The sequence below is a fragment of the Felis catus genome, chromosome B1 (genome assembly GCF_018350175.1).
Source record: "Felis catus isolate Fca126 chromosome B1, F.catus_Fca126_mat1.0, whole genome shotgun sequence".
Lineage (NCBI taxonomy): Eukaryota > Metazoa > Chordata > Mammalia > Carnivora > Felidae > Felis > Felis catus.
The window spans coordinates 16,238,283-16,252,470 of NC_058371.1; the positions used below are offsets into that span (position 1 = coordinate 16,238,283).

The 14,188-nt window shown below is 39.1% G+C and overlaps 2 protein-coding genes across 17 annotated transcripts in view; one reads left to right on the forward strand and one right to left on the reverse strand.

The window, feature by feature from the left end:
• The window catches only part of SNX25 (sorting nexin 25), a 132,649-nt gene extending 124,909 nt beyond the window's left edge, over positions 1 to 7,740 (forward strand). For all 5 annotated transcript variants that reach the window (XM_045056821.1, XM_045056825.1, XM_023252358.2 and 2 more), the window contains 4 exons: positions 2,842 to 2,908; positions 5,807 to 5,988; positions 6,510 to 6,610; positions 7,145 to 7,740. In XM_045056821.1, coding sequence (XP_044912756.1) covers positions 2,842 to 2,908; positions 5,807 to 5,988; positions 6,510 to 6,610; positions 7,145 to 7,225 — 431 coding nt within the window. In that variant the 3' untranslated portion in view covers positions 7,226 to 7,740. The remainder of the gene's footprint in view (positions 1 to 2,841; positions 2,909 to 5,806; positions 5,989 to 6,509; positions 6,611 to 7,144) is intronic.
• LRP2BP (LRP2 binding protein) overlaps positions 5,668 to 14,188 on the reverse strand; it is a 47,793-nt gene continuing 39,272 nt past the window's right edge. For 9 of the 12 annotated variants that reach the window (XM_045056836.1, XM_045056834.1, XM_045056833.1 and 6 more), the window contains 2 exons: positions 13,928 to 14,102; positions 11,153 to 11,256 (listed from right to left, as the gene is read on the reverse strand). In XM_045056836.1, the coding sequence (XP_044912771.1) occupies positions 11,191 to 11,256; positions 13,928 to 14,102 (241 nt within the window). In that variant the 3' untranslated portion in view covers positions 11,153 to 11,190. Of the gene's footprint in view, positions 6,009 to 6,497; positions 6,575 to 6,718; positions 6,956 to 11,142; positions 11,257 to 13,927; positions 14,103 to 14,188 lie in introns of those variants that run through there. The other 3 variants (XR_006597324.1, XR_006597325.1, XM_045056829.1) reach the window with 3 other exon arrangements.

Genomic DNA, 14,188 nt, shown 5'->3' on the forward strand with positions numbered 1-14,188 from the left:
CTTATTTGTATATCCCTTAATATATCATTTAAAGGATTATTAGCAGATGAAAAAACTTCAAGTACTATTGCAAGTTTGAACATGTTTTATGTGTCTTAGTCCTCACCATCTACTGTGATGCCTCATCCATAGTCAGTGATCAATAAAATGCTTGGAAGGATGCACTGATGGATGAACAGACAAGAAAATTTTAAGTGCCAGAATTAATTATTTTAGTCATTAATAAGCCAGAGCTAAAACAATCAGCAAACGCTTTGGGAGCATATGTTTTAGAGATCACTCTGTAAGGAGAAAGAAAAGTATATCAGATGTAGCTTCTTTCTTCGGTGAACTTACACCGCAGGGGTTCCAAAAATGTAATTCGCATTAAGCCATAGACCCAGTTCTAAACTACAGGCAGAGATTTATATGTAAGGATGTTCATTTTAGCATAATTTCAATAATGGAAATTTGGAACTAGGCTAAACTTTAGAAATGGCGGATGGTTAAATGAAGAAGTAATCTGTGATAGAATATCATCCAAATACCAAAGATCCTTTCAGATGAAAAAGCTATCTATCCCTGTTCTATGTTTTAGAGGCTCTAAGATATATACTGATGTTTAACTAGGTACAGCGTAGGCAGGAAAAACTAGTTCTCCACCCAAAATCTGACTCTCCGTCAGTGAAATCTGGCTCATAAATCGTGAGTCTTCCCCATTTCCCACGGAGTTGATAAGAATGAGGAAGCACCATCGTAGCCTTTGGTCAGTGTGCTCTTTGTGAAACAAAGGGATCCAGAGACATGATGGATGGGAGTAGGGCCCAAAGTCTTGTCTTTGCAGCTTGGATTTCCTCTACCACATGCCTGCTTAGAAGCATATTTGGTTTTGCTAGTGACATTTCAGAGGGGAATAAATAGAACATCATTTATAATGAGATGTGATATATTTGCCATCAGCAAAATGCCAGTGTTGCTGCAGCTGCTTATGTGTCTGAACAGATGAGTCCTTGGAAGGAAGAATAGGGCTGATTCCTGTGCAGTATGGGGAATGGGGACCGGGAGAGGATTGGAAGAAGGGAGTAAAGGCATATCAGTGCTGGGAGAGAATTTGTACCAAAGACGTTTTTGGTTCCTGCTCTGGTTCAGTGTACAAAAGGGGATCAGTAATACAGCCTTTTAAAAAACGTAGAACTGTCGCTTGGCCGTCAGGCATTCTTAGAGCTGCCTGTGTCCTCAGACCCTCTGCGTATTGATAGAGAAAAATCTGTTATAAGATGGCTGACGACAGTACTGAGAAGGAAATTCCAGCCCCTGCCCTAAGACTCCCCTTCCAGGTTCTTCTTCCCGCCCTGCTTGCCACATGTACCAAATTACTACTAATGAGGAATGCGGAAGTAACAGACTATAAATTGTCCCCTCTGTTGACGCTCTGGGCTCAGACCTCCGGAGAATGATCTCCTCTGAGCCCACCGGTGTAAAATAAACCTCCTGCCTTCCACCATCTCCGAGTGCCCCTTGGTTCTTCTGGGGTGATCCAGATCAGTTTCCATGACAGTATGAGCTGCGTCTCTCCTGCCCTGGAAAGCCAGAGTGAGGTTATCAGCACCGGCAGATGTGCTGCTCCCAGCCTAAAATGAGCGAGTCTGCGTGCTATCAGAGTGCTCTGAATTCCATAAAAAATTTAAGGCACCTTTGAGGCATAGTTCTGATTCTAAGACTTGACTCTTACTTGACAGGTTAACAACACTACTTTAGCTGGGTACTTGGATCCATTTATAAAGTTAGAAATGACTTTGGAATGTTTTAAAAGTCTAGGGCCAAGTCTGTGTTGATGGTTGATTTTGTTTGGGTGGTTTGCCTCGTACAGAGGTGTTTGTGGATTTAGTCCCTTTTAGGTTTTCCTACTGGGGCAGGAGCCCTGAACTCTAAGAGCCAAGCCTGAATTTCTCATTTGCTTATGTGTGAGTAACTAAACATTTCAGTGAATGGATGTGAATTTATATAGATGGAAAATTTGGTTTAGATTCCAATTTGCAGACCTAAAACATCCTCCCCACATTTCTTTGCCTTCTTCTGGTTTATATTCATATTCTGTACCTTTAAAAATGTGTCTTCATGTTGGTAATTAAAGTTTAGGTCTGTCGAAACTTTCACAGCACTCGCGTAAGATGTCAACAAGATTTGTAAAGCAAAACACATGTCCTTGAACAGATGAGGAAACTGAGGCTCAGAGAAGGTGATTTGTGCCCAGCTGCTCTGGGAAGTGGCACAGGAGTGCGCCAGAGTCACAGCTCACTCAGGGTCCCAGCTCTTGACAGTTCACCTTTCTCCCAAGGGCATAAAATACATAAAGTATGGAGTGATCTACAAACGGCTATCCAAAAGGGAAGTTAGGCCCATCAGCTCATTCATATTTCAAAATATTTGTCAACATTTGACCACAGATATTTCTCATTCAGAGCAGTGTGTTAGAAAATTGGGTTCAACAAGCCAGACAGAAACCTAAAATAGGCTTTGCAGTGTCTGCTGGTGGAAAACAGACGGGTAAGTGGCCTGGGGACATGGTGAAGTAGAGTATTGTTTCCATTCGCTGGCTCAGCTGTTGTTTAGGCATTGAAAAGCTATAAAAACTCTTAGGTTTCATCTCATCGGTTACTATGTGGAAAATGAAGGCTTAGAAGAAGTTTTTTTTTGACAGCAGTTTGCTAACCTGGACCCAAATTCTGCAGATATCCTAGTCATTACTTGTGTCAAAACTCAGATTGAGTCAAATGGTAAGATTTATGCTTTGTGCAGCTCCGAAAATGTCATAATTGTGATATACTGTGATAAATTCTTTTCTCCCCATTTCTATTTTAGTGTTTAAATGGGTGAGAAGAACATTAATTGCTCTCGTTCAGGTCACTTTTGGAAGAACCATCAACAAGTGAGTTTCATGAAATGAATGTTTGAATTAATGCCTTACTCTTTGCCTTAAAAATCAAATTACCTTGTGATATAGTAGCCGGGGATCTCTCTAGCTGAAGGTATTATATTTTCTCATTTTGTTTCCATTAGGATTCTAAGATTGGATAGGGAAAGAATTTCTCCCACAGGATGCATGGTGAACTAGATGATAAAAGCTTGAGCTAGCTTCAGTATTCTGGCTGACAGGGTCAGGAAATTCTGTTCTGTAGGGGCACCTGGCTGCTCAGTGGGTGGAGTGTGTGACTCTTGATCTCAGGGCTGTGAGTTCAAGCCCCATGGTGGGTGTAGAGATTAGTTTAAAAAAAAAATTAAATTAAAAAAACAAAAAAACCCTAAAACCCTAAAAGTTCTGTAAAGTTCTCTTTTGATCATGATGACCAGTTTGAGTATCTTGGGTATAGTGTTTTTATGTTGCATGATGGGAATCAGTTTAAGGCTTAGACTCTAAGCCAAAATGAAAGTGCAATAAACATCATCTGGCAGGTATTTATTTGGAGGGAAATGCAAACCATATGTGTTTTTTTTTCCCCCCGAGTTGGAGTAACATTAAAGTGGTAATTGCTTTTATTAGTTCATATCTTAATACCCATCCATTGAGATATGTGGACATATACCACCATTGTAAGCCATGTGTATATTCTAAGCAATGGTACATTATCCATACACATGAGAGTTTAACTCTATATCCAGTACTCTTATGACTTCCTGTACAATAAAAATGTGAATTACTTGCTAAAAGATAAGGGGGGAAAGTCAGTTTTTTTGTACAGAAAAATATTTTAAGATGAAATTACCAGATTTTCCCTAGTGAAAGATGAGCTGTTAAAACCATCATAGTGACTTTGTACACATGGTTATCAGGTAAATCTTACACGTTTTTAAGGGAAACAGTAAAGAGCAAGTTATCTTTTTATTCATTCCCAAATAGAATATATTTTCCTTGTGGTCAGAAGCAAAATTGACTTGTCAGATTTTTTAACAAATGGTATGAGTGGCATATTTAGTTGACTTAGTATCATAGGCTTTTGTTTTCGTCAGAAAGATGGCCTGTTGAACTTACCATTTCAATCTAAGGCAAACCTCTTAACTGTTACATAGATGGGCTTTGGATAAAGAAAATTCCAAAATGGCCCTGTATTTCCCAGTACTCCAGACATGCTAATTTATTTTCCTTTTCAGTTTCAGCAAATCATGCACACTTTCCTTGCTCCGATTTATGATATTGGCTCTTAATTATAAATGAGCAGTGGCGGTCTGTGTGTGGTGAATCCATTGGCAGTTATTTTTATGGGGCTTGGAGGAGAGGCGTCATGTAGAGAGTTTTCAGGCCGTTCATTTCACTGGGCTTTTTATCAGGCAGAGAAATGATGGAGCACCTGGCCCTTTGCTATTTTTGCCTTTAGCAGAGAGAACACATCACAAAATGAAGCAGCAGCACAGTATGTGCCTCGTGCCTTGTCCCAGCTATAATTTCACACACCAGGATTGATTCAAAAGCTTCCTTTGGTTTTGGCTAATTGAGAGTCAGACTTAAATTGATAGAAAATACGTAGGTGATGGCCTTTGGTAAGAGTCACTTCCCTAATTTTGAGTTGCAAAGTGAAATTTTCTTCATGTAGTGCCAGTGAGTAACTCAAAACAAGACTGGGTAGGGGGGCGGCGGAAGGTGTCTGCGTTTTTACGTAGATTTTTCTTAGGCAGGCAGGCAGGTTGGCAGGTTCTCTCTTAAAGCAGAAGTCCCATTAAATTAATACAATTCTTTTATTTGGTCTAGATATGAATTGCCCAGTTCTAGGCAGCATAGGGAAGTATCTTAGGAGACATGCAGTTATAAACAGAATTAACCCAGTTTTAACTCATAGCAGAGTTTAGACCACAGTGGTAGCTGATAACTGTGCAAAGTATGAGGCTTGAAACATCTATTTCAGATACTGTTTCTGAAAGCCTTACATTGCCCCTCTAAAAATCAGGTTGGGAAGTCAGATTCTTTAAAGGCTTTTTGATTTATTGTAATTCATGAATTGAGTTTGAAATTTCAGGTCTTTCTGGCATCGTCAAGATTCTTTCCCCCTTTTCACCCTCCAACCTCTCTTGGGGTCTTTGAACTGTGTTGTCTCTCGACAGTAGAAATCCTGTCACGGGTTAGAATTTTTCTAAGGGTTGCGTGGAAGACCTGGAGAACCAGCTAAAAGCCATTTATTTGTTAACTGTGCAAGTCAAATGTCTGCCCAACCTTCATTCCCAGGGAAATGTGAAATACACTAGATAGCAGTTTATCTTTCTGGAGTCCTTCACTTTAGGGTGAAAGGTGGTATCTTTTTTTCTCCTCGCCTCGTGAGCACGCGAAATGCTTACGCTGGGTCAGAGCACTCGGCCCAGCAGGATCTGCCAGGGCGACACAAGAGACAGCGAAAATAGCTAGGTTCCTCCCCAAGACTCCAGGAGCTCAGGAAAGTTTTCCACACCACTTTGAACAGTCTTCAAATGAATGCATGTTTTCAGTTTATACCACTTCCTGGAGAAATTGGTATGTGAAGCACTGTGCACAGAGTAGTTGCCAGCTTCAAACAAATCAGTTTCCTCTTAGTTCTTGTCCTTACAGATTGCAGGTACCGTGTGGCAAACATTTGGATAGCTCAGCACTGATGGACATGTGAGCTTGAGAGATGAATGGTTACCCAGCACCACCAAAATAAAAAATATCTTTCAGAGCCAGAGTTTAAAAATTCAATTCCTAGTTTATTCATCAAACGTGTAGATCAGGCTGTATCTTAACCTACCCACTGATAAATGCCTTGCGAGAATAGAGGATAACATTTTTCAAAACGTCATCCAAGAAACATTTTTCTCTTAAAAGGCAAATCCGGGACACCGTGAACTGGATTTTCAGTGAGCAGATGTTGGTTTACTACATCAACGTTTTCCGGGATGCTTTTTGGCCACATGGGAAATTGGCGCCTCCAACCACAATCAGAAGCGAAGAACAAAGTCAGGAAACAAAACAGAGAGCACAGCAGAAGCTGCTTGAGAACATTCCAGGTGAGGCCTAGGTTCTGATCCTGAAACGTACAGAGACACAAAGGGAACTAACTTTATTAAGGCGGTTTTCATTTATTATCTCTCAGAAAACGTTATTTATGTTGAAAAAAAAAAATCAGTTTTTTTTCTTTTAAAACTTGTCCCTTGCTAAGAAATTATACTGAGAATCTTAATGAGAACAGTAGTGGTTGTAATGCTTTCTTTAATTAGAAAAATGTTTTAGAACAGATAACAAGTTTTGTGCTTTAAAAATCCTGCCGGAGTAACACTGTTTAGAGAGGTTACTTTTTAATTGGGTAGCAATGTATTCAAATTGTAATTTGTATAAATGCCTGATGTCGAAAACTTCTAAACAGACTTATTTTCTCTTTAAACATTTGAGAGAACTGATCGTTCATGTCCCTCCTGCCCCAGTGCCTTTATTTGTTGCGGGTACACCGTGTCCTGTCTCCTTCACTGAATATGCGCGGATTGTCAACTTTTGGTCAGTAGTAGCACAGAACGTAAACCTGATCTTTCAGATACGCTGCAGAGCCTCGTTGGACAGCAAAATGCCCGGCATGGTATAATAAAAATCTTCAACGCCCTGCAGGAAACAAGAGCCAATAAGCATCTGTTATTTGTGAGTAATTGAAAGGCAACCAGAGGATTTACTGTTAATTCGGTTTTACGTTTCTGTTCACATGTGGGGGTTGCATACTTAATCGTTCTTGTTGCTTTTAACTCTCACCCCATTTATGTACTGTGCTTCATTGTCATCTGACCGTTCAGTTGTTCAGTTCGGTGAAAGAAAAGGGAAAAACCATGCCTCCAGCGCGCAGTCCGTCCTTCTCTCAGACCAGATGCGCATCACCTTTTTGTGTGACTGCTTAGTTTTCGTACTTCAGCAAAGCAGACCGTTTCCAAGTCGTCTGATTATAACGTTAAATATGAAATACTGTTGACGGTGTGACATGGCAAGGAGACCCTGAAATGAATCAATCTGATATTAAATGGAGTTTATATGAGTTCCATTCATTTGAGAGTGAGTGGTTCGCGGAGAATCATCTTAGACCTAAAATTAGACTTTTCTCTTAGACATAGGCGTGTACCCTTAGAGAAAAATCCCACATGTTTCTACTTTTTTTTTTTTTTTTTTTCCTCTTTCTTGGTTTAGGTGCTGATGGAATTGCTGCTAATTGAGCTGTGTCCTGAGCTGAGAAGTCATTTAGATCAGCTGAAAGCTGGCCAAGTCTGAGACTGCACAAACAAACCACCAGAGAAATGTCTGTGTAACAATAGACATGAAATATTTTCCTCTTTTCCGCAGAGGGCTTGATTGAGAACCATATTGATTTTTATGTTAGTTACCTCCCTCTAGTTTCGTGGGAAGTGAGCGGAATTGGTTGGGGAGGGAGAACTTGATGCTGTCACAGGTAACAGAAAAACACACTTCTGTTAATTATTTTTATTTTAATAATAATATAAGTTCAACACACTGATTGAAATACAGATGTTAATATGTGATAAGAACTTAGGAAATATTTTAAATATTTATGAAAACTGTTTTGTTTTAAAATGAAGAACTATGAATACTGTACAGTTACTTTCCTCACTGAGGACTCTGAACATTCCTCTATTATTTCATGTGTATTGAAGAACATTGTTGTGCAATGCTTTGTGTCAAGTTCTTGTGAAAATTTTTTTGTCTTTATTTTTACCAAAGATTTCCCATAGTTTGAAGCATTTGAAGCAATAAAATATAAAAATGAATCACAGAGCTCTATGATATTTAAGGTGCTTACGTCTCAAAAAACTGAGGTTAAAATACATCAGGCAGTTCAAATGTTTATCGAGTAATTTTTTTGTTTTGTTTGGCAAAACCATTGTGCACCTAAGGATTTCTCCAAGGAGGTATACTGTTGGCTGCCTTCCTCCAGACACAGAATGAATATGTGACAAAATCTGATTTTTAGTGTGAATGAGAAGAGCCAAATTAGTGCTTGAAATGATGTGTTCGGGAGAGTGGGATAGGAGCCGGGCTTTGAAGGGTGGGCAGGAATGAGATAGGGAAACACAGGTGGGAAGGGACTTAAGGGACTTTGGGGACTTGATTATATCATCAGGTCTTGTGGACTCGTGGGGCGTTAGGTGAGATCCAGGGTATGGGTGTTTTGTTATCAATAGTGGGGCCATGAACAAGTCACTTAATAAACATTCACCATCTATCATGCAGTGATAATAAAACACTTGCCTCTCTGTAGCCCCCAGGAACATTGAAAGCAAAATAATGGGCAAAAATTCAGTTTGAAATCCATGAAAGAAAACTACTGTATCTATACTCAAGTGGTACTGATTATGGCATTACTAGATCATACCTGCCAAGTTCTCGATGTGAAACATAAGTTCTAAAAGGTAAACGATTAAAAATTAGTACACCAAATTTTATCTTTGGGATTCTTTTAGTCACGGCTCTTTGATCCTTTTTTTTTTCAAACCAGGATGATATTTGACCCTTGAGAAAAAAACCAAAGTTGGCTGTTTGTATGAGTAAGAATTATCTTTCACAGGGATGTAGAAAAGACACATTCAGGTAAGAGAAGCAAATGAAATGACCGAGTCTCAGGATGTCATCGTAACACAGTTACTGGTAATGTCCACCTTGTGTGTAATTAAACCATAGCAGTTACAAGTGTCCACTGCAAGTGAGAAAAATAACTATTTTGACTCCTCAATCTTTCTTGAAGGTAAATTTCAACTTCGTCATGAGCTATCAGCTGTAAGGAATCTTAGAAGTTTTGTTTTGTTTTTTGCTTTAAGATTAATGATCTGGAAGCCTCAACTCAACATGAGTTAAAGAGTGAGACTCCACTCACAGGTCAAGGTGTGTGCCATGGTCTGCAGCAGTGGTAGTTTGCAAGGGCTCGTCTGTGCCAGAAGTACCCCCTTTATGGTAACTACAGTAAACTGAAATTTTGAATTCCGTGTCGGACTTACTGAAGACACTTAAGCGTAGCATATTACCACATATGACGCGAGTCAAATTCCTACACTGGGGATTTCTCAGACCTGTGTTTTAATGGCAGTCAAAAAAGTGGTCTCTGGGATGAAGGAAGATTCGCTTATCTATCAAGTGTGCTGTTAAAACCAACAAGCACTGCCTTATTACATTCCACTTTTCGGATTCTTACAGGCTTAAGGGACTGGATTAAGTGTGGAGAAAAGAATACTGGTTGGGGATTTAGATCTTCCGATGGTTGAAGGAATACCATGTATGGATGGTATTAGGAGCAGAGCAAGTGGCTTATATTGTAGAAGAGATGTAAGCTAGGTAGTGTGAAATCTTACAAAGGGTTTGATGTATTGAATCACGTTCCTGGAGGAAATGAGGGAGTCTTCGGTAGAGAATTTAAAAGAAAAGGATTAGTTTTCAGGAATGGTTTAAGTTTATCCGTCTTAAAAGATTTAAGAGAGAAGTATGTGATCGTTGAGGGCATCTCACAGACCTAAGTCTGTTGAAATTGCTTTCCTTTTTATAGAGTGGCAAAATGAAGTTCAAGTAACATAGACAAAGCGGAACATGAGACAAGAGCAAGTAATTTTCTACCATACATACTTCTTTAGTGCCTGATGCCTACGGATTAATTGTACTAAGATGAGATCCTGTTTAAACCCACTTTCAGAAAGGATGGTAGTGATTTATAAAATAAAGCCACATCAGTGTATGCTCACAGGAAGGTGTTGATAAGGTATCTTTAAGACATTGTTTTCAGGGGCGCCTGGGTGGCTCAGTCGGTTGGGCGGCCGACTTCGGCTCAGGTCACGATCTCATGGTCCGTGAGTTCAGGCCCCGCGTCGGGCTCTGTGCTGACTGCTCAGAGCCTGGAGCCTGTTTCAGATTCCGTGTCTCCCTCTCTCTCTGACCCTCCCCCGTTCATGCTCTGTCTCTCTCTGTCTCAAAAATAAATGTTAAAAAAAAAATTAAAAAAAAAAAAAGACATTGTTTTCAGTGTATCTGTTTCAGACATATATTGCTATACAGTCTTCTCCATGTGGATCCTATTATTTGTATTATCAGCTTTTATCTTTATGGACCTCATTAATGCAAGGAAAGCCTAATTAAAAATTTTAACATATTTAGATTCAGTTCTTATATTGAGAGATGATTTGAAATTTTTTTCACATTTTACTTTGCTTTGAAATGAATCTTAAGGTTTTTTTAATCTAGCAAATGAGTCTAAGCACAAAGAAACATCTCTCTTAACTGATTATCTTATCGGGAATATAGCAGTTGTCTTATTCGTTAAGATCTTTAAGGGAAGATTCTAAGCAGTTTCTTAAACCTACTTTTTTTGAAGTTTATAATAAATTAGCCAACTATTTAAAAGAATTTCTTTTAAGAATACAAGATGTCCCAAAAGACTTAGTACAGTCTTAGCTTTAATTGCTTTGGAAGTATAAATGCTACACAATTAAAGAACATTATTTGAAAGTTTCTTTAAGTTCTTTTTAATAGTTTTATGAATCTTAAAGATTTTTTTAATGTTTATTTATTTGTGTGAGAGAGAGAGAGAGCGTATGCAAGCAGGGGAGGGTCAGAGAGAGAGGGAGACACAATCTGAAGCAGGCTCCAGGCTCTGAGCTGTCAGCACAGAGCTTGACGCGGGGCTCAAACTCACAAACTGCGCGATCATGACCTGAGCTGAAGTCAGATGCTTAACTGACTGAGCCACCCAGGTGCCCCTTAAATTTAAAAATTTTTAATGAAAAACAAATTAAAATTAATAATCCAAAATTCACAAAACTAAGTGAGGGTCAAAGAAATTTTAAAGAGTTAAGCCTTCAGTGTGTTTTTATAAGTTTGTAGCATTTATACTTTTGAAGTTATTAAAGCTAAGACTGCACTAAGTCTTTTAGACGCTCTTTATTTAAAAAAAAAAAAAGATAATTTTCTTTAGGGAGTGTTTTTCTCTATTTGATATGATCTAGGCCAGTCTGTAGGCAAAGAGCTGGATCTTTAAGGACTCATTTAGCAATCAGATCCTATACCTAAGGTTTTGAGTTATAAAATTACAGATGTAAGAACAAAGGTAACATGTCATCAGAATACCCAGGATATTGTAACTTGGGATGCAGAAAATAACCAAACAGCGGAGCGACTATAAAAACACACACCATTCTAAGGTGCCAGGGTTGATGGTCTTTGTTGAAACGCATTATGATCTAAATTCTTTGATGTATAAGTAAACAGTGAAGTTCATCTGCCAATGCAGGGTTCAGACGGCACGCCTTAAAATCAGAGAGAGAGAGAGAGAGAGAGAGAGAGTCAGTTATATTTAGATACATTTTGAATTGTTGGGTCTTTCTTTTTTTCTTCCTTTTAAAAAGTTTTTTTTTTTTTAAGAAGTACAATGATTTTAAGGTAATTTCTTAAGATTCATTTCTGTTTTGATTTCTTGATTAAGGAAGTTCAAATTAGCCTCTGCAAAACAGATCATCCTGAAAATTACCATGCTATTGGCACTTGAAAGAGAAAATTTTATCAGTGCCAAGAATAAAGGGAATTTAATGGTAGCATTCTATGTTAGGAATTATTAAAATAAGTAACATGGAAAGCATTAACATTTGGCCTCAAACTCGCTATTATCTTATTATATGAATAGCAGCATCTATGAGAATCGTACTTTAAAGTAACATTTTGTTATGATAAATGGCGTTAAGTAACAGTGCATATAACTACATAGAACGTCAGGAATCTGGAAGAGACATCCGCGATCATCATCTCATCCAGACCGCACTCCATGCAGTAAGTGTCCCTTCAGTACCCATGACGGTTTCCCTTCAGTACCCATGACGGTTGCTCACTAGATTGCTCACTAGTTGCTTGGTTACTAAGTCACCATCTTATAGGAAACCTTTTGTTTTTGTTTATTTTCCAAACAGTTGTATTAGAAGATCCTGCTTTGTACTCAGCTTAAGTTTCCTTCCAAATGCATTAGAAGCAGAAAAGCTCCTAGGAGAATATGTAAAGCTGGTTTCACGGAGATCCTGGGGGGCAAGGTGGTTGGCAGTCACCATCCTGTCGGTGGCAGAGCTGAGAGCAAGTGTGGGTCTCCTGACTGTAGGCCCCCTGTCTCCACACCAGCCAGGGCCTTATCTTTTCCCCCTGCCTAACACACTGCCATTGGCTATCATTCTCCCTGCCCTGCTGTTCCTTTTCTGTAGGACAGCCTTTCAGTCTGGCGAAGACGACTGGCTGGACTCCTGTCCTTCTGTTTCTAAATAAAATACTCAATTTATGCTCATGGGACAGGATTCCAGACCCTTCACTGGCCTACTACTTTGGAATCTTCTCCCTTGTTAAAAGCATCTCCTGTAAAAGACAATGGCCCAAATTGAATACTGGGGATATTTTCTCCCATCCTGGGAAAAACACTTTTAAGGTTGCAGTCTGTTTGTTTCGCTGTTTTATTTAGGATGAACATATACCACATTTCAGGATTTTGCTGACCCAGAGTTTTCTCTGTTTCTGTTTATTTGGAAAAGACATGAAGGATAACACAGAATTTGAAATTGACTTCGTTTGGAAATCAGTATAATGCAGAGAACATTTAGATTTTGTAAAAAGTTGAAGCCAACGATTTTTCATACTAACAGAATGGTGTAATGGTAAATATCTCAGTTGAATTTGTGTACTGTGTTCCTATATTTATGTATTGATATGGGCTTAATGCTGTGGAAATTTTAATTTCAAACAAATTAATTTAGGGGTTCCAAAAGTTGCCTGAACATTGGAGTCCTCGGGAGAGCTTTCAGCAAATACACTTGGTTTGCACTCTCAGAGAACATGATTTAATTGTTCTGAAATAAGACTTGGGCTTTGGAATTTGTTAAAAATACCCAAGTGATTTTAATATGCAGAGAAGGTTGAGAACCACTGCTGTTAAATGGTCAGATTCAGGCAGAGGATTCGGAAAATTGTTCCTTGCCTTGTTCACCTGCTCCAGCTAAACAATTTGTGCACCCCATGAATTGCTTTATAAGTTTTAATAAGGTATAATTCTACTTTGGACTTCATGGATGTCATCGACCTAAGACATGCAGTTTGTGTGTGTGTGTGTGTGTGTGTGTGTGTGTGTGTGTGTGTGTTTATTTTTTTAAAACTTTACTTGCAGTTACTATTCATGATGATTCCCCCCCTTTCTCACTCCCTTCCCGCTTTCTAAGTTGCTTGATTTTAGAGGTGAAATCCATTTGGGAGCTAATCCAAATGGATTAAAACAAGGAAAGTCTTACTTCAACTGATCACCTCAAACTCATGATTGAGTTTGGGTAGTGTGCAGAAAGTGTGGTTGATGTCATGCATTAAAAAAAAAAAAATTAAAAAACTAGATTTCAGAGTGCCTGGGTGGCTCAGTTGGTTAAGTGTCCAACTCTTGGTTTTGGCTCAGGTCATGATCTCACAGTTCGTGAGTTCAAGCCCCGCGTCAGGCTCTGTACTCTCAGCTTGGGATTCTCTCTCTCCCTCTCTTTCTGCCCCTCCCCTGCTTGCATGCTTGCTCACTCTCTCTCTCTCTCTCTCAGGTTTTTTTTTTTTTTAAGTTTATTCTATTTCATTAAGGTACTAGAATGAGAATAGGTTCATACTTCTGGTTAGAAGGAGGCATGAATACTCTGGCTATAAGGTCTTGGTGCTGGCCCTTAGGCTCCAGAGGGTGGCAGGGTGAGAGAGAATAATTTGCATCAAAATGGAACTTTTATCATCTGAGTTTAATTATGCTAATAGGAATCTGGCAGAACTGTCTGCAAATAATCCACGTGTCTGACAACCTCTCCTAGACAGATTATCTGTGCAATAATTAAGTAGGAAAAATACTAATCCATAAAGATGTTCAAGTCTTAACTAAAAACTCAGCAATTTCTATTTGAGTCAATGTTGTTTGTGCTCAGGCTTCCTTACTTTAGAATAGTAGTGTTTCGCTGTCGCTTCATCCTTTGTGACCCCCAAGCCAAGCTGAAGACATCGGGCATGGTAGAAAGATGCCATGGCCATGCCTCTGGTGATGAATTCCGGGAGACAGTCCGTGACCCGGGCTATCGTAGGGATGTCATGAACTTCATCGTAGTCAGCAATCCTGTGGCGACATTTAATTGTGAAGTTAAAAAGGACATGAGTTCTAGTTTACATTTTTACAAATTGCATGTTCAGAAGTGGTGCCCA